The following is a 21112-nucleotide window of genomic DNA, read 5'->3' as shown; positions in this document are numbered from 1 at the left end:
GATTCCTTATCCACACACATGATTAATTTTATTATAATTTCTTGATTTTCCACCATAATTCCTACATGCAAGGTACAAGTGATAAGCTTTCTATGAAGACGTCTGCAAAATTAGTTATACTCAAAGAAGGTAATATTTATATTATTTTAATAAGTCAATTATTTTATAAATGTGATATCTCACCTCCTGTTATTAAATTTAAAAAACATTAAGACAAAAAATCCAATTAATCCATGAATCTCCAAATCCTGATGAGAGTATCTTGAAGTTTGAATAATTAAAAAAACCACAAATGTTTCAATGTTGTGGACATCATCCATTGACTGTTTGCATGCCTTGTTGTGTGCCATATGAGTGTGTGTAAAGAGCAATGGACAAAAGTGATGGCTATCTCTAAACAATGGTTTTGCTTTTGCCAGTTCTCTATTGAGTAGATGCTACTTTGTCTCCATGATGAGCATGTTTGTTGATTTCATAGGCACTAGAACAATGACTTCTTCACAATAGTTCTAGGTCAAACCTCGAGAGTTTGCCTTGTCAAGATTTATATAAGTCCCATTGATTCTTTCAATGAAACATAGAACACATATGTAGACCACAACTAAGAAGCTTGATTTTTCCTTAATGTGCATATAATTATTGCTCACCAATACATCTCTTATGATTGATTTTGCAAGCTTTTTCCATGACATGACTAAAGTGGAGCAAGTCATGCCAGCAAAACCTTGACCTTTCTTATGTCCACAATTGTGATGATGAAAGGCCTATTTGATTTCATAGAGAAAATCCATTGTCTCTATCCAAAGCATACCTAATCACAATATATTGACAGTGAAACTACATGCAATGTTTGAGGCCCAAATGCTGATGTTTATTCATGTGTGTACTCTATAACTTGTTGTTTTGTTGATATTGTGATGTGTAACCTAGCCACAAATTTTCCCACACCGGTTCTTACATTCCTCCCTTAACCATTAGTTTTCCCCACATCAGTGGCCTTTAAATCTCCCTTAGAATAATGTCTCTTACTTCTTCCAAGGTAGGAGGGTGAATATTGGAACCTCTCTCTCTCTCTCTCTCTCTCTCTCTCTCACACACACACACACACACACACACACACACACACACATGCGCGCGCGCGCGCGCACACACACACACACACAGCTTCCTTAAAAAAAAGTTAGTTACTAATGTTACATTTACACCACTATGTCACATGCAGACTGACACATAATACATCTTGTGCTTACTTACTACTACTATGAAAAAGAAGAGATGACAACTGTTAGAGTTTGTCTTGGGTGGGATTGTGTTGTTTTGTGTTGGGTGGACACATTTGACAATCTTATTATTGTCCTTTTGCCTCATGATGAGATAAAAAATCACTAACACAAGGGATTAAATTGCACGTGATGAGTGGACAAAATCAAGATAATCATGGAATTGCCACCCTTACAAAATTATAAGGGTTAATAAGTTAGAGGACCCTAGAGGGTAGAATCAATACTATGGGTTGGAGTTCTACGTCAAGGATGGAAGGGACTCAGCAACCCAATCCTCCACACTGACATATCATAGACAAAGATGAGAAAGTGATATGGACTAACTCCAAGAAGCTACAGAGTAAGTCACAATTGGGCTTTAACGATGCAAACTTGTGTCGATGTCAAAATTGTCAAGTACTTTTCTCTTTCCAAAACATGGATTGAGGTGATTTGGCTCTTGGAATGAGTTGACATGCAATTTGATACCTCATGTTAGTGACTAATCTCATCATGAAGAAAAATGACAATAATAAGATTGCCAAATGTGTCCACTCAACCCAAAACAACGCAATCCCACCCTAGATGAACTCTAACGGTTGTCAACTCTTATTTTTTATAGAAGTAGTAAGTAAGCTTCCTCCATTTCTATTGTTAGCCTTAAACATGAAAATCCTACCTCAATGATATTGCAACTCCTAATCAACAAACCTTTTAGGTTCATAACTTCAAGGATTGACTACTCCAATGACAATGCCAGCATGAATCCACTCGTAGACTAGGTTACCACTTGCCCTAATGGACAATAGGCCAACATAGTTGGGAGGTGGACTTTGAATACGATGGTTTAGGGTAGTCATAGCAATATTGTGGTGGACTCTTGTAGGCACCTGGGATATATTGGAAGTTTATGTACTTTTGTAGGGATATATTGGTAACTAGTTCGAGGTGACAAACAAATAAATGTATTTTTTTTGGGAACCCTGGTCAATCCCAATAATGTACTTCTGAGTGAAGGTATTAAAGACAGCTAAGTATTTTTGTAAAGCTTTCTCTAGCCTACACAAAACTGTAAGGCTTTCTCTCTCTTTCTCTCTCTCTTTCTATCTATCTATCTATATATATATAATGATTTTGCAAGTATGATCAAATATTTTGTAGAGAGAATTTTGGCTACCAACATTGTTTCTTAATAGACAACCAAACGACATATATATAGACAATTTCAACCCAACCTTGTCTACCCTATGGGAAGCAAATACTGACGTCCAATTTATCTTGAATTGCATGGTGCTACATCACATTACACTTCATACATGACAAATATGGATAAGAAAACTACTAAGGCTGGTGAAAACTACATTCACACAATGCATGCAAACAAATGCCCCTACGAATGAGTGCACTCACAAAATTGGAAATGAAATCTTAAACACATAGCACAAGATCACAACAACAAGCTACGTACTTATGTTTCTCACAAGTAGCTCTAGGAACATTTGCTATATTAACACAAGCTCACATGATCAACGGCCATATCTCCCAAAGCGACAAGCACCATTAGAGAGGCTGGACCCACAAAGTGATGATCATAACAAAATACAAGCTACGAGGAAATGACCTCTATGACATATGTCTAGCAACATATTGCAATGACTACACAAAAGAAAAAACCAAGAATAATAAGATTTAATAACTACAACAACACTAAAGACCCTGAAAACCATTATAGAGACTTATGCTTGCTATATTTACCACCATTGATTCAAGAAGAACATAGAGTTATGCTTGCTATATTTTTCATTCATTCAAGAAGAGCACACATTGAGTGATGAGTTTCACACATGGCATGACATGTACAATGAAAATAAATATAAAATTGCTCTAAAATTAAAACAAATACACGAGTTTTCAATAAAATATTGTCATTACCAAATAAAATGTACATCCCTTAGTACATAGACATCCTCCTCAACATCAAACACAAAGTCTAATGACTCACATGACAGATTTGATCTACAAACAAGGTCAATGCAAGAAAACCTGAAAAACATATAAATAATTCATGTACACTCTCCAACCGAACAACAAATACTTTTTCTTGCTTAGGAAATTGAACTCGGAGCAACACATAATAACGAAGGATGTGTGAGACACTCTCACAACTTTCTACTAGGCAACACTAGGAAGCAGAGCTGTTATTAACATATAATCACCAAAGAAAGGTATACATGCCTTTCTTCATTCAATTGACCAACAGCTCTGCCAAACACTACAACACACAAAAACTTATAATATTGACTGCAACAACGAAAGTATTGCAACATCAAAACCCAAGCAATTTATGATGGACCAAAATATGTGAAACTCAAGGTACAAACTAGGTTTACTGGCTAGACCACTCCCTTATCGACACTACAATTCCACAAATCAATATAACAAAAACCATGGGCAAGCCCATTTACTCAAATTCATCTTGTTCTTCGACGTGCATGTGCACATGGACACTGCCTCCTAGTATACATGGACACTGCCTCCTAGTATAGTGGTGATGCAAGCCCTTTTGGATGCAAAAGAGAGAGCAAATAATCTTTAAAAAGGGGTTGGGCTACTAAAAGGCAAACCTTGTAGGGTGATTGAAAATTTGAAACATGCAACTTTTTTTTGTTGGGCATTGTACTGACATTAAGTGCTAATGATGACCCATGTGGAGTGATCAAGATAGAATCATGAGCTGTACCGGGGGCTTGAATTGCACATACACACCCACATGTTTTAGCCGTTCAAAAATGGGACTTGAATTGCACATGCTCACCCATGCATTTTAGCCGTGTGAAAATTCTCCACTATTGAAGGAGGCAGTGTTAATACCTCTAAGGAGGCTTAGTGGTTTGAGCATTGGGTTGCCAATCCTCAAGTCACGAGTTCATATCTTGGAGGTCGGACTTGGTGTCCTAGCTTGTGGACAGGTGCTTGTGTGTAGTGTGTGTGAGTTGACACGACTGTGGATGTTGTGCCCACCGGTCTAGGGCAGATACCCCTTGATAGGACCACAGGTGGGTGAGTGAAACAAACAAGGTAAATGATAATAAATCATTCATAAGGCTTGCTCGAGATTCAAAATAGCAAAAAAAAAGACAAATTTGATGTGCAACGCGGAAAAGAGAACGGAGACCATGGGAGATGATGAATTGAAAGCTTTGTGTGCGTGAGAGAGAGAGAGAGAGAGAGAGAGAGAGAGAGAGAGAGAGAGAGAGAGAGAGATGTTCTTTTGATATCATCGCATGTCCTCTCATGCTCCTTTTGATACCTACGCATTCTTTAGGCATTTGTTGCATATGTCCCTATATGATGCTTATCATATAGGTGACATTTCCTTACACCTTTTAAAAGTGTCTTCCCACTGCTTTTATCCACCACACTTGGTGGAGGAGGCTGTAAATTGCATTGACTAATTTGATTAAGTGGTTCCAGTTGAATTTGGCCTGCCTGGGAAGAAGAAGTCTTAGAAGACATGGTAGGATGTAGCGAGGCAAAAATTCATGTTTTGGCATGTGAAAAACACGCACATCTAAACCAATATCAAAAGAAATGAACGCATAACATGCGCCTCAAAAAAGGAATACTCCGAATTTCTTGGTTTTGAAATTTCGAGATGAAACCTTTATTATATAGCCTGCCCCGCATAGGTCAGGCCAAAAAAAAAAAGTGTGTACATGAGAGAGAGAGAGAGAGAGGAAGAAAAATGGCAACTGAAATTTGAACCAACCGTGATCTTCAAAACTTCAATAAGGGTGTTTAAACACGTGCATGCCAGTGGGCACGCCGGAGGCTCATGGGAGTGCAAGGTTGCCAACAGGCCACCCAGGGTCGAAAGCATTTAGTGCAGTCCATAGAGTGTATAAACACCCTAATGAGACTTACACACTAATGAGGGGAGAGTAGCATGCTAATAACTCTAATAAGGAGGCAGTACTAATAAAGCTACTTTGTTGAAAAAGCGAATTAAATTCCAATCGAAGAGTTATCGTGTTACACGTCACAGTCGCACTGCTCACAGTCTCGGAATCCCTCATTGTGGGTGATACGGCATCAAACAGAAAGTTTCGGCCGCATCAAGTTTAGCCTCCTCACTGCTCATTCGAAAGACCGGAAGAAATTGGAAGTGGGAGAGATTATGGCTAGCTTCCGAGAGTTTCGAGGTAACGAAACTTTGGGACCCGACGCTTGGAATTGCCTTTGCAAAGTAAGAGAACGAGCTCCACTCATTCAGTGCATCACCAATTTCGTTTCCATGGATATCATGGCAAACACTCTTCTCGCAGCTGGAGTTTCCCCTGCCATGGTGCACGCAGTAGAGGAGATATCCGAGTTTACAGCACACGCCGATGCGCTGTGCATCAACATTGGAACTCTCTCTCCTGAATGGATCTTTTCAATGAAAGCAGCCGCTGTTAGGGCCAAAGAGCTGGGAAAACCGTGGGTTTTAGATCCAGTTGGCGTCGGGGCATCAAGATTCAGGACCGAAAGATGCCTTGAGCTTATTCATTTAAGGCCAGCTGTTATTCGTGGTAATGCATCGGAAATCATGGCCGTCGTTGGCGTCACTGGTGCACCCACGAAAGTAAGTGTTTAATCAAAATTCTTCATTGCTATGTAGAGGAGGAGAGAGAAGGTGTGTGTGTGTGTGTGTGTGTATGTCTGAGAGAGAGAGAGAGAGAGAGAGAGAGAGAGACTCTTAAAGGGAGAAAAGTCCCGAAGGGAGAGCTTAGAACAAATTCAAGAAAAGGAACTCGAAGAAATTTGACAAAATCATATTATAATGTGAAATTTTAAGAATGAAGTATAAGTAAGATCGAGTCTCACCATTTTAGTGGTAATGACACTCAGCGTTGGCCCAATGTGTGTCTGTGGGGGGTGGAGGTTGGATCCTTGAACGATCTCAAATCTCCCGTCCCTCTTTAAGAGAAGGCGTATTCTGAAGAACGTAGAAACCTCTACCTATTTAATCCTGAAGAAGTCCATATTGTAATACTTTATGAGATCTTTGAATTTATGGGACACCATGTGGTTGGGATGTAAGCTGGACTCTTGATCCTTTTATCGTCTAACCATTGTGTGAAATCTATACGCATTCTACCTATTTGTGGTCTCTCACACTCTCAGTCAATATGTCTCTCTTGGACAATAAACACCATCATACTCATTCACAAAGTTGGGGATCTCATGGTGCAGGGAAGTACAAAACCATTATGGTCGGCTGTTTGATCACCAAGGTATATGGATCTGCCCTTGAGATACATATCAGCCAGCACGATAAGAGAGCAGGCAGTGACAAGGCAGGTAGGGTTCAGACGGAATCACTCCACACTAGACCACATCTTTACCTTACAAGCCGAGGTGTGCTTCCAAAAACAGAGGGTATATTGTTGCTTTGTGGATTTCCGGAAGGCTTTTGATTCGGTTGCTTTATATGAGAGGGTTACTGGTAGTGTGCGCACCACAGGGAGAGTATCCACGAAGGTGATCTGCATAATCGGGCTGAAGCATGGATGCCACCTCCCCCCCCCCCTCTTTAGTCTATACAAAGATGACCTAGCCTCTTTTGTAGACACATTGGGAGGTTAGGGGGTTGAGTCTGGCACATCGCATCATACCCATCTTGCTTTATGCAGATGTGTAGTGCTGATATCAGACGCAGCGGGAGGGACTGCAGATGGACGTGACAACCTTGTTTGCGAGAGCTGAGATACGAAGGTCAATTTGGGTAAAACAAAGGTCAACACTAATGAGGCTCAGCTTCAATGAGAGGCCGTGGGAGACTGTTGAGAGGATTAGATCATATGTATACTTAGGGTGCACATTCACAGACCCTATGTTTATCATGGAAACAGCAGCATAGGCACGCTTGACCAGAGGGCTTACTTCCTTGTCAAGACTAGAGAGACAATGCCTCCAGGCACATTTCAGCTGGGAACACAAAACTCCTTCTTTGACTCTCAAGTTGGACCAGCTGCCTTGTATGCAGGGGCTTTTGGGGCCATAGACCTTAGGAAGGATGAGTGGACGGGATTTGAGAGACTACACGTTATGATGTTATCTCGCATGATCCGGGGGAAGAGGTTCACACCACATGATATTATTCTAAGACGGTTGAGTGGCGTAAGTCAGAAACATCTAGGGCGACTGAGAATCCACCGGCTCTGGGGCCCCAGAGAGAACTGCAGCCTCTCCTATGATACAAGTGACCGCCGTGCTCTCTGTAGATACCGTCTGCAACAACGGCATCGACGAAGTCGCAGGTGATGAAACGTTTTTGTCCCTCCATCGCCGCAAAGAGCTGCCGAACTGTATCCCCCCTGCCAAAACCTTAGACCCCTACACACAGATACATCATTCCAGATTAGACAGAGTCAGACAGTTGGGTTAGATAGATGCAGGTTAGCAGAGATTGCCATGGGAACTGCCCTGTTGTGCTTGCAGCCAAGGGAGATGAGAGGTGATGGTATGCATAAATATTCAGGTGGTTCTGATTACAAGGCATGTCTCTTGAACACATACCACTATACCAGTACTCACTAGGGGCCCCCCTTCTTGTGTCTGATAGAGCAGGAGATCCATCAGATCGTTCACGACGACATATGGCAGGTTTAAATCCATAGGACATGGACATCCCCCCAGCACCCAGGATTTGCTTCTAAAGAGAGCATTTCCTTCATCTGATGATTCCTTCTGAAGAGAGCATTTCTGCCATGCAGTCATGACCACCATGGGCCAACGTAGGACATCCTCTCACAAACTCTAGATTGAGGTAGGGTGTGGGATTTTAGCCACATGACATCATAGAGATCTGAGGATATGCACAGTGCACACTATATGACACATAGGAGGTGGAGACTGAGGAGCATTCCTTAGTTGGAGGGATTTTGTTTAATGTGTGACCATTGGACAAAAGGGGAATAACAAATATTATAGATAATTGATATATGAGGCAGGTGTGGTGCGCTGTAGAGGCAAATTTCAGAATCTAGACATGAAACTTGCATACTTTGCCAACTTTGATTGTTCAGTCCAATCAAGTGTAGTGAGACGTTGAATTCTCTCTTTTGGGCTTATAGTCTAGTTTTGTCTCTTCACTATTGCTTACAGGTTTTAAGCATTTTTCTGTCTTATGATATCGTGTAAACTGTAGTTCAAGTTGTTAAAGGTTCGAGGGAAGATTGCTTAGAATGAACTTATATGGCAGGGTGTAGATAGCTCGCACAATTCAACAGATGCCCTCGAGGCAGCAAAGGAGCTAGCACGGAAGGCACAATGTATTGTTGCTGTATCAGGGGCTGTTGATCTGGTCACTGATGGGAAACGTGTACTGGGGGTGAGCAATGGAGTGCCTTTGATGCAGCGCATAACTGCAACTGGGTGTGCTGTAACAGCACTCATTGCTGCTTTTGTTTCTGTCAATCCGGCACGGCCATTGGAATCTGCAGCTTTTGCTCTGGCTTTGTTTGGATTATCAGGGGAAATAGGACTTGAGAGAGCAAATGGGCCAGCTTCTCTCCGTATGCATATGCTAGACGCGCTCCATGGTCTAGATGAAGGGGCTGTTCTGTCTCGAATTCGCATCGCTCAACTTTGAACTTGTTGAAATTTTCCTTCATAAGAAGTTTTACAGGTTATATGCAGTTTCACTCGTTTCTACAAGAAAACACTTTTTTGATAATTATGGTTTGGATTGATGATAATATATGGTCATATGACTATTTGACAAGCTGAAAGTATCTCTGCTATTTTGTAATAGTCATGAATAGGATGTTGATGGCTTGATGTGGCATATTATTTTGCATTTCATCGAATAGTGTCCGTCTGTTTGGGAGACGAGCTTAATCTTTAGCACAGACGTTACCTCTTACAAAAGGACCTTAAAGCTCAACGGATACAGACATAGCGTTAGTGTTGAGGAGGGTGTGGGATAGGCTGTCAATTTGCAACCTGAGTCTTTATCTTTGTGCAACTTTGGAAAGTTTCATAAAGATCCCAGGAAACCTAGATGCATTGCAGTGGCTTGTAAGACTTCTGTACCTGGTGTCTCAAATTGCTTGAGTTATTGCTTCAAGGCCATATTACCTACTATCCATGAACTCTGGAGAAAACCTATTGAGAGTGGCTGATGTTCTAGTTGATTTAAGATGGATTTTGCATAATTTGGTGGGAGTTATACCAGTCATAATTTTTTAAAACTCCTCTCAGACTGTAGAAGAGAAGTGTACTCCAATCTTGCTTGAAACATTTGATTTTACTACTATACACTAAGATATATTTGGAAGATTTGAAGTCACAAATAGGGTGTTTCACAAGTTTCCAATTACAATATGAAAAAGATAGATGCAAAGTTCTAAAGAGTTGAAAAACCGAGCCTTGCATTTCAATTTTTGTTTGATGAAATATACAATGCAAGACATTGATTTGGACGAGAAAAGGTGCACAAAGTTGTTCATGCCGAAGCTGTCCTCTGTTCATAAAAAATCCTAGATAATTTGTCCATAATTCGATGGCAGTCTTTATTCCAACAAAGCATTGGTATTCTGATTGGCACTAAGTGTGCAGTTTTCTTAGCAAACATCTAACTTTTTACTTGCGAATTTGAGTTCATGCTACGATTGATCTCTTATGAGACTCGGCCAATCATTCTTCATAAACGTCAAGTTAGGAGATTCATAGATGATTTATTTGTCCAACAAAGATCTGAATTCTTTTGGTGGAGGAATCTATCCTTGAGAATTTGTGAACTTAATTGTACAGCGAGTGGAAGCTATTGTAGTTTCTTGGATCTTAATCCTCTTTAGCTTTACAAGTTGCAACCACCTCAGTATATTGTGTTGAATATCATAGGAATGCCCATATTGACTCACACGCTTCTGATATGGCTAAATATGGAGTGATTACTTCCCAATTCTGTAGGTCTCGAGTGCATCTCTCTCTCTCTCTCTCTCTCTCTCTCTCTCTCTCTCTCTCTCATTTTTTGGGTAATTTTTTGCTTTCTTTCTTCCTTTTTGCTATCGAGGTTTTTGTTCTTTGGGATGGGATTTCAAAGGTTAGTAAGCATTGGATTTACCCAAGAGATCTGAAAGCCAAATGGTCTCTCGTCTTTGCACATGTAAGAGTGCATCTCTCTCTCTCTCTCTCTCTCATTTTTTGGGTAATTTTTTGCTTTCTTTCTTCCTTTTTGCTATCAAGGTTTTTGTTCTTTGGGATGGGATTTTAAAGGTTAGTAAGCATCGGATGTACCCAAGAGATCCGAAAGCCAAATGGCACCTTATGCTTGCATGAACATAAGGCTAGCTTTGCTTACTAATTTTTTTTAAATTTTCTAATTTGCTCATAATTTTGTTTAAAGTCTCTTGCAAACTCCCTTTGTTCCTTTGCTGCTTGTTTGATAAAAATATTATATTCATACAAAGGTATACGTATATATATATATATATATATATATATATATATATATATAAGCTATTAATTGTGATAGGGATGCATTACTTGCATCATCTTAGGAAACTTGGGTCTATCGGCTTGTATTGTTGCAAGATGTAGGATCTCTCATTGGAATTATTGTGTGGTAGCGAAATTTATATTTTCTGGCTTGTATTGGTATGATATACTTTGTTTTATTTTGGCCTCATGCTTTCCTTTTTTGGAAGGCACACCATAAACTCTTCATATTGAATTAAGGCCTTTAGGCGACAAGTACAAAGGCAAAACTTTCTCACAAAATTTAGTATATTAAACTCTAGCCTCCCCCCAAATGAATCTTTTCTCCCTCATCCTCTATTTTAGTTGCTTTGAGGGAAGATTTTTCCTTCTCTACATGGATCATCATCATGCTAAGCTATTTCTCCTTCTTGGAAGCTCAATGGAAATCATATATCTCTTTGTATAAGGCTCAAACACAATGCCTTTCTTGGGGTCATTTGCATTTGATATGTAGTAAAATGTATACCTAGTGTCCTTGTGGAGTTTCTTGGTCAATTTTCAATTTTATGGGATCTTGAATCCTCGTGTATGCCTTTTTAAGTTCAGCATGTTGCTGTCCTCTAATCACAATCGAGGTATTAGACACTTGTATGGGCAAGGCAAAAAGGAAATTTATGTGTTGGCTCCACAAAGGGATATGTATTTTGTCGCAGAGCAATGGAGACTCCTAAGATCCAATGATAGGAGGTTGTGCAATCCTTATATGTTAGGGTCTATCTACAAAAGATCCAATTGAAATTCTCCACATTGCACATCCAACATTCTTTGAGAAGCAATCATAGATGCCTTCTTTCTTTTTGTTGGGTCGTTCAAAGTCGTATTTTTCTTGAGCTAGTTTCGTGGAGTTGCTTATACATCACAATTGGCAATGTTCTTCGTGAACCACATAGTTACAGTCTTGGAAAAGGAAAAGATTTGTTAAGTAAATTCACCTAAGTGAGGAAAGACTTAGAGAGGATGCCTTTTAAGGGAGTCCAACGAAGGAGACACATTGAAAATAGGAAGGGTTTGTGAAGAGTGGGAGGTAGTGGAACAAGAGCTTTCTTTTGTTTTGGCAAAAATAAAAATTTGTAATGAAGCTTGAAAAGAAATACAACTTAGTTGAACTTAGTTGTGTGCTAGGGTGTTGTGTTGACCAGCTTTGGATGTGTGTTTAACCCTTGAGATGTGTAGTGTGCTAGCCTTAAGTGAAGTGAGTAGTGTGTGCATATACTTCGGCCCTAATAATGTATTGAGCATATTTTGCCAATGTGGTTCTACCCTAACTTGTCAACTGGACATGTGGGCGTAGTGAGATGGTGTGGCCCATGATGGCACTAGGATGGTGTCTACAAAACCCTTAACAAACACATCTCAAGGGAATGAGAGGCTCTCCAATAGGCTGTGTTGGTGGTCAAAGTCAGGCTTTGGTGGAAGCATGTTTCTAGAGATTTACCTAATTAACACAAAAAAATTGGAGACTCATAGATTCATAATTAATGGAGACAATAACTTTCATCATCGACATAGGTTTAAAACATAAAATAAAGAAATATTTAAATCGCAAAAAAGGTGAGGTTGGGTGGAATGTGAACAAGAATCACCCATTACTAGGGTTAACTGCTTGGCATAATTTTTAATTCAAATAATGTAAAATTTTGAATACAAAAGTGCCCAAACTGATATAAGATCCGAGGGGAATGAACTGATATAAAGTCCTAGGAGAATCTAAAAGTGTAGAACCCAAGATTTCTTCTGTCAATCTTGTATAGTGGCATTGCCAAAGTTACTATCCATGCCAATGTCATTAGCATCTGAACATAGAGAAAAAAAGAAGTAAAGAGTTGTAGATACATCCATCTTCTAATAGGATCTCCAACTTATGTCCAAATAGTTCCAACAGAGTCAAAATCTACCTTCTCGCTAACTCCCAAATAAAAGCTCGTCTTTCTCATGAATCATGCAATATGAGGCTTTACATGCAAAGTCATAGGTAGGCTTTGATAAAAGGAACATAGCCTAGAAAAGACATAACCTCATGCACATGCTTGAGATTTGGCTACGCAAGGATTACTTTCAATTTATCTAGATGGCCAGATTCGAGACTATAGAAGTTCTACAAAGACTTAAACCTACGTCTATTCTTTTTGGACTAGATTTCTATAGACCTAGAGCCTATCCAAAGGGGCAATGAAGGAAACAGAACCAAGAATCTTGAAAACTTCAAATTCGTAGATGTACTTGGAGTGAGTCTAACCCTAAAAAAAGAGCAAACTCTTGCCTATGATAAAAAAGAGAAATCTTTTGCCCATAACTATTCAAAATTCATTACTTGGTTACCACTATCATGTCGGGGGAGTATAGGTTAAAAACATGGAACAACAACAAAGCGTTAATATTTATTTAGATTGGAATTCTAACTTGGAGAAAAGATCCCAACCAAACTCTAATGTTGGAATGGTGTCCCACATGGGATCACCTCTTTAAGTGACCTTTGCCTAAAAACATTGGTATAAATGCATTTGGATCTTCATAACATTAGGGGGGATTTGGAATTACAAAGGGACTCTTGTATTAGGAATGTAAGCAAAAACTTCAAGTCTAGCAAGCTATTGTGCTCCCTTTGAAGTCATCTATACATGGGATTGGAAGCCTATTCCTCACCATCATGTTGTTCAAGGCTCTATAACCATCCTTTCCAAAGAGAGCAATGCTATTGAGCAAAATGGAGAACTTTTATATATATCAAACCATTCTCCAACAATTCATGAACTTGCTTCTAAATCTCGTGCTTTGCTCACTCTATAACATGATCTCTTAGGCGGTGTACATTCTAGAATTAAGCCTATGCTCAAGTCCTTGGGTATTTTAGTTGGTAAGTTATTCAGACAAATCTTTTAGGAAACCATCTCAAAGCACATCCAAAAATTGTCTGCTCTCCAAGTCAAACTCTCCTCATTGGTTACCTTAAGAGACTCTTGAACATAGATAAGATACATACCCTTGAAAGTCTTCAAAACTTGAACATGACTAGTTGACATCATCTTTTGATGTCCACAAAGTCAAAGTGAAACAAAGGCTTCTCATGATAATCATATAATACCAACAAAGCATGGTGCCGTCTACCTTGACATATGGAAGGAAGTTAGCAAAAGGGATCATATGGGTGAAGCACCTTTCGTTGGTGTGGGATCCACATTTGAAACAATACATATAAATGTTTAGTGGTATAGCTCTACATGTGGTGGCAAACGAAAAAAGTATACCATCAAAGATTGCTAATCAATCTATACAAATAGAGTATGCAATTCTTCTTGCTAGGGATGAGTAAGAACATGCAATTATGTAATAAATTGCCATATGTTGTAAAGTAAATGAAGTAGAAAACATGGCCCACCCAAACTCAATACGTTCATGGTATAATTATAAGAGACCTTTGTAAGTGGACTCTCATCTTGTTGCCAATCAAAACAAGTGAAGAACTCAACATGTCAGAGAAAGGCTACAATAACGCTCCTTGCCAGATCTGCATCTGGGACATTACTAAGAGATAGGATCTATGGAGAAATCATATTATGTGTCAAACCTACATAAACAAGAAAGTGTGTTGGTTTATCACCAAGCTTTCTCCTAGCCTTCAACAGTGTAGTACATGCTAGATCGCTTTCTTTCTCTCCCCTTGCTACCTTTTTAATTTGTACATTTCCTTTTTTAGCCTCCTACCCTGCGAGCCTTTTTTTGCTAAACTTTTGAAAAGGATGGTCTAGGAACTTGTGTGCACTATTTCACTCAACACACATATCCTCCTTCCTATACTTTTTACAAAGTCTCTTGTTCTACAAAATTTTGGGCAAGAGTCGAACTATTTTTCTATCTGGAGTTCTTACCTCCTCCTTTACTAAGATTTGGTTTTCCACCCTAAAAGAATCTTAGACTATTTGTTGAGACTTATCTCTCTTCCTTCTAAACTCAATCTTATCTTAGCTTGTGCCAAATCTCTCACCATTTCTTTTCTCCTCAACTCTATTTTTGAAAGCAATAACCTTCCTAGGATCTTCCACATCAGAGCATGTCACCTCTCTTTAGATGCTCTTGCAAAAACCTCTCAAACTTGTAGGATTATTACCCTGAGTGATGGGATCAAAGTTTGTACCCTCAATAAGATAGACCAAAGCCTATATGTGTACTCTCTCACTGAAATACCCATCCTTTTCTCAAAGCTATCCCACATCCTTCTGATAGACACTAAGGTTGAGTGCCCTCCAACAATCAATGATTGTATCCCAAGGGAGGCGGTACACAAAAAACAAGTACATCATCTTGTAATACCATAATTGAATAGCAGTAGTGCAATAATGGTCAATTCCTTTCTCTTGGGTGATTTGAATAGCTCATGCGATAGTGGTGAGTGCCTTCACTTTGAGATTTAGCAAGAAATCAATTGGGTAGGTCAAATCAAAGAGTTGTCATGTGATGGGTCATATTGACATCAAATTCCTCGGAGCATATCTTGCACAGATTGATGTGCAAATTCTTCTTCCTTCTACATAACTTATAAAACATATAGCTACAAGTTGGTGGTGGGGTCTTCTATCTTATAAAAATGTAAACTTACTTAACTCCCCAGTTTACTTTTGCTTGTTGCCGTACCAAATCAGACAATGAAATATAGAGGAAAATACTTTGGGAATGCTAAAGATATAATGAATGGCATCACAGATGATGATTCTAACAAGCGGATGTATTGGAGTAATGAGTTGCAATTAGGATGTTGCACCCAATAGAGATCAAATCGATTAAAAATGGGATCCAATATTAAACATTCCATTACAAAGAGTGCATTTTTGTGTGTTGCATGCGGAGATACGGCTCATTGATAAATTGCTTTACTTGCACATTGTATATGTATGGAACATGAAACTGGAGGAGAGAGCGGCATCATGTATAGCAAGGGTCGAAGCTTTACTCTCGAGCATGGGTCTACATGGAGGGAATGTAAATCTAATCAAAGACACACAATTGTTAGGAAAATAAGGAAATCTTCCAAATAAAGTATTACACCACTAATTTGGAAGCTGATTAGAACCTTGAGAATACATGTCTGGAAAGCATTAGACAATATGGTAAAGATCTTGAGGAAGCCTTCCATAGACGATGATGATGTGCAACTATATAAAGTCATCATGAAAGACTTCATTGAAGTCATGGTAGATGGATGGGGTGAATCCCACATTACTCACTACATGGTGTGTTTGGTCCTTTTCTTTTTTTAAAATTTTAATTACAATGATATTTTTCTTGTTTACCTCATGTATTTTCCTATTTATGCAGCACATTCTTTATGCTCTTGGTCCATGGTTTCTTCACCAATATGGATCGTTAAATGTTTGGAGTGACCAAGGGATGGAAAAGTCTCATGATAGAGCTTGAGGTGCTTATTTCAAGAGTAGTCAACATGAGGTGGGATTAACAAAAGTAATTCTCTTCAAGAGATGTTTGAGTGGTTCTAGGAATAAAGCTTTGCAAATGGAGTGAGCCTAAGCAGTTTGTCAAACTCAAATGAGTAAAAGAAAGCATTCATGGATATCTTCGCAAGCTTCCCAAAAACATAGTTGGATATCTTTGCAAGCTTCCCAAAAACATAGAAGTTGGATAGCAACCAAAAGTCTTGTTGGAAAGTGTTGGATCACTAAACCAAATGTACATTGATGTTAATCAAAATACCACTTCAATATTTCTTGTGGAAATTTGATTAATTGGCTCATTTTTCTTTTTAAAGAAGCGTTAATTTTTGTACTTGTGGACCTAGCACTTAATTTTTGCATTCCAACACATTAAAGCAATAATTGTTTCAAGCACAAGGGAGCTTAAGTTTGAGATTTGAGAGGGTGACCAACGAGAAAGAGGCGAAGGAGTTGGGGTAATGAGAAGGCGGGCAGGGGGGGAAATGAGGAGGGGGGGGGTATATAATAATGACATGCAAAATAAATGTACCTCTATATAAATGCAAATACCTTCATTATCTCAGTACTCTCTCGTACCCTTACATTACTTCCTATCTTCACATCTACCATAGCTCCACCATCACCAATACGGCAATAACAAAGTAGACTACAAGGCCGGTTAATACAAGAACAAGACTCCCGATCCCAATTCATGTATATACAATGCAATGATCGAAATAGACGAAAGAGGAGATAAGAGCAAGAGGAGAGGTTAGAAAGTGTTGAACACACAGATGATGAAGAAGGAGATGATTCAAAACAATCAAACCCTCAAAGATAGCCAAAGATGGAGTAGCAAGAGGTGAACCAACCCAAGGCACCTCAACAGCTACAATGCAGTCCAGAAGGACAAGCGCGCAAAAGACGCAAATTGGAAGAATGGGCCAAAGCGCAAGATGATGCAAGGTGTATAAGGATTCAATTGGCTCAACAAGAAAGGTAACAAATGGAGAACTAGGAACAACCAGCATGGCATGTTGAGATATGGTGCCATGAGCACATAGATTAAAGGGCTAAGGTATGGTATAGGAAAGAATTAAAGTAGCCACCCTAGGATGTGGACTACAAGATGTGGAGATGTGTGGATTGAGGATATCCACAAGGAGAGATGTGGATGAGAAGATCCCACATGGTTTGACTATTCTAAAGGCTCTCTCTATATAAGAAGCCTATCATGTATTGTTGATCATATAGATTGCTATAGATTGAGTGTTTGCTACCCTATGTCTCTTTCATGGTGCTTTGATCCTCCTTGATCCTTCACTTGCACATAGTATCAGAGCATGGTTGTACCTTTAGTTAAGGCGCCATCCTTCTCAAGAAAGATCGAGAGTGTGAGAGATTGAGAGTTTATTCTTGAGTGATCTTCACTTCCTTCGACGAATTCCCATTCATTTTAGTTCATCTCTTTTGAGTGTTTGGGAGAGCTCTTTGTGTGTGTGAGAGAGAGAGAAATCCATCCTATTCTCCTTCCTGTTTTCGAGAGATGTAGAGAGGTTTTCTATTCTAAGAGAGAAAGGTTTTCTATTCTATACGACTCCTCTACCATGCAACTAGCCTCTATGCGCACGACTAGCCTAGCCTATCTACAATGCAAGCATCACCTACAGCGACTCTATCTACAAGCAGCTGCAGTAGCCCTGAGTGCAACTCAATAGCTTAGCTAGCTGACCTTGCAACCTACTGCCAGCGCACACAGCAAGCAAAAGCGAGACCTTGCAGCCGCCTAGAAGACATCTACAACAGCCATCTCCGGAAAGAGGAACCTTGGCTTGATCGGAAGGGAGAAGGGGGAACACCATCGTATAGGAAGACCAAAGCCAGAGAGTCTCTGTGCTAGGATTGGAGTCTACTTTCTCCTTTGAGGAAAGAAGAAATGTTGCGCTGCTCTTCTGATCTATGATGCTCGAGTGAAGGAGAAAGAGAGAGAGGCTTGAAGTACTTGCATTATGGCAATATCTTGCATTGAGATTTGAAGCGTAGCTCCAACGCCGCTACCATCCATGGCTCCTCTACAGCCTCGGATTTCCAGTGACCTCCAGCTCCAAAGCTCTACCTGCGCCTCCAACGAGATCCTGAAGACAGAGCTAGTGATGAGAACGCTCCTCTACCGCGTCTCCGCAACCGACTGCTCCACCGCTTCTACTATCAGCAATCGATGAGTCTTGCCTTGAATGAGTTGCTCCACGGACAGAGATAAGCCGACCACGCGCCATCATTCTCCTTCATCGTCGTCGTCGCCACGCCATTCTGTCGACCTCTCGCCGTCGTCGCTTCTCTGCATGGAAGCTTCAGCTTAAGGTTTCAGACCTTAGGCCACCTGGCTGATTGCCACATGGCAGATAAGGTGGTAACCTTGAACTGTGGTTAAGTTAACTATTTGGGTCAGTCTAACCTTGGTACAGTTTGAGTAACTATGGGTTAACTAAACTATGGTTAGTTAAAAGTGCCACATCACCAAGTGCCACCTAAGCACAGAGCCCCCTACTAAGCACAGTATGGAATTCAGCATGTGAATCCCTATGCCACATCCTTAAGGCCCCCCCCCTCTTCTTCACAGAATCTTTGACAAGCCATAACTTCCAATCCAAGAAGAATTTGCACACGCTCCAAAAAGGAAAAATAACCAGTTTTTCGAGCTCTACACGCCTGTCAACTCAAATTTTCTGTATGCAATTAGACACTGCCAGATTTGAAAGTATCATCAACTGGTAAGACCTTTGCAATGGCAATCCGCACCCCAACTGTTGAGAAGTTCACCGGGGAAGGATTTCACACATGGTCTACACAAATGAGATATCTCCTGATGCACCAAAAGCTTTGGAAGACTGTAAAAGAAGACATACCCACTGCACAAAATGATGCTTGGAAGGAAAAAGATGAAGCAGCACTATCACTCATTGGATTGCACTTGGGTCCAAACATAATTCATCATATAGACTCTAAGGATCATGCCAAGGATGCATGGGATGAGTTGAACACAGTGTTTGGTGCAAAAGCCAAAAACCAAGAAATCCATCTTAAGATTGAATTCTATGGTATGCACATGGGCTTCAATGAATCCATGGCACAATTTGTCAACAAAATCAAAAGCATTATGACTCAACTAGAGGGCATAAATGCAAAAGTAGGAGAGAAAGATGCACTTGCAATTCTCCTTAAAAGCATGCCTGCAGAGTATAGTGCATTGACAACCACCACTTTGAAGAATTTGCCAGATCCAAAGTTTGAAGAATGTGTATCCTCTCTTCTCGAAAAAGAAAGAGAGTTGAAGGCATTGACATCGACATCGACATCTACACACAACAGCTATAACGAAGAACAAGCACTATTTAGTAAAACATCAACGAAGTGCTACCATTGCGGAAGGATGGGTCACTATCAAAGTGACTGCAGATTGAAGAACAAACCAAAGTGTCACCATTGCAAGAAGCTGGGATACAAGGAAGAAGATTGCAGATTGAAGAACCAACAAGTCAACTACGTGGAGTCGTCATCAAGCCATGAGCCAAAAGGTGACATCAATGGAATGTATTGAGAAACAAAAACCGTGCCAACCTTGCCTATTATGTTTTGTAATCAAACCTGACCACCTGAGAGTAGCTATGAAAGCACCCAGGGGAGGTATTGACATGTAAAAGCCACACTTGACCACCTTAAGTAGCAATGCAAGCACTAAGGGGAGGTGATGGAATGTAACTCACATTTGACCACCTTGTAGTAGCCAAAAGATCATGGCACCAAGGGGAGGTGTTGAGATATGGTGCCATGAGCACATAGATTAAAGGGCTAAGGTATGGTATAGGAAAGAATTCAAGTAGCCACCCTAGGATGTGGACTACAAGATGTGGAGATGTGTGGATTGAGGATATCCACAAGGAGAGATGTGGATGAGAAGATCCCACATGGTTTGACTATTCTAAAGGCTCTCTCTATATAAGAAGCCTATCATGTATTGTTGATCATATAGATTGCTATAGATTGAGTGTTTGCTACCCTATGTCTCTTTCATGGTGCTTTGATCCTCCTTGATCCTTCACTTGCACATGGCACAATGCCACTCAGAACTTTCCACGATCTAAACAGGGGGAAAAAACTTTGCCATAATTGAAGAGAATAAGAATAGGAAAAGGCAAACGCAAAGGATGGAACACAATCTATCCATCCATCATAAAAAATGAAGTGGTTTCACTTTTGCAAGATGCATATCCACATATGAACTAAAGTGTCAACTCTCTCTACTAGTGCAGCTCACCAACATGCCTATCGACTCAAGTACAAGACTAGAAAAGCTTCAATAAAATTCCTAGGACAGCAAGAAGTTTGTCTATGAAACATTGGTGATCTTGATCCTTTAAAATAAAAAAAAAAGATAAAAATAAATAAAGAAGAGGCATGCGATAAACTCCATTTGGGGACCAAACCACAAATAACAACATGGTTACACAACTGTGTTCCCTAGTAACAAAAATTACAAAGAAGATTCCCTGGAATCTTGCAACTCTCTAAGTTTCAATGCATAGGAACATAGGCTATGTACACAAACACATACACAAGCTTTTTCACTTTAGACAAGGTAGAAGCACAAATAAAACCCATTGAATAGGAAGGGCACCAAAATGTCAAGCACTTCATCTCAAAAATCAAGACAGAATCCTCAGGAGTCCTTAGGTGACTAAGTGTTCATTTTGAATATCTACTTTAGGTAGCACAAGACACCAAATAAGATCCAAGCATGCACTTTAATAGTCCTTAGGTGACAATAGAAAATTGATATGAGCACAACATATGATATTTATGCAAAGCAATACAAAAACAAGTACACTCAACTCAAAGTTA

The 21112-nt window shown here is 39.8% G+C and overlaps 1 protein-coding gene across 1 annotated transcript; it reads left to right on the top strand.

Moving 5' to 3' along the window:
• Window positions 1–5291: 5291 nt before the first annotated feature.
• LOC147882356 (hydroxyethylthiazole kinase family protein) lies at window positions 5292–9030 on the top strand. Its single transcript, XM_087400662.1, has 2 exons — window positions 5292–5886; window positions 8509–9030. Exons 1-2 carry the CDS (start codon window positions 5440–5442, stop codon window positions 8896–8898), a joined length of 837 nt encoding a protein of 278 aa, XP_087256788.1. The 5' UTR covers window positions 5292–5439; the 3' UTR covers window positions 8899–9030.
• Window positions 9031–21112: the final 12082 nt, after the last annotated feature.

The sequence above is a fragment of the Dipteris shenzhenensis genome, chromosome 29 (genome assembly GCF_047967505.1).
Source record: "Dipteris shenzhenensis isolate YYH24624 ecotype China chromosome 29, Dip_SZ_1.0, whole genome shotgun sequence".
NCBI classification, from domain to species: Eukaryota; Viridiplantae; Streptophyta; class Polypodiopsida; order Gleicheniales; family Dipteridaceae; genus Dipteris; species Dipteris shenzhenensis.
Note: the sequence above shows the minus strand (reverse complement) of the source record. Positions and strands in the feature narration are given on the sequence as shown.

Coding starts and splice junctions, on each gene's coding strand:
- LOC147882356 (XM_087400662.1), top strand. CDS start 5,440: ATGGCTAGCTTCCGAGAGTTTCGAGGTAACGAAACTTTGGGACCCGAC. Junction 5,887..8,508: donor TCACTGGTGCACCCACGAAA/GTAAGTGTTTAA, acceptor CTTATATGGCAG/GGTGTAGATAGCTCGCACAA.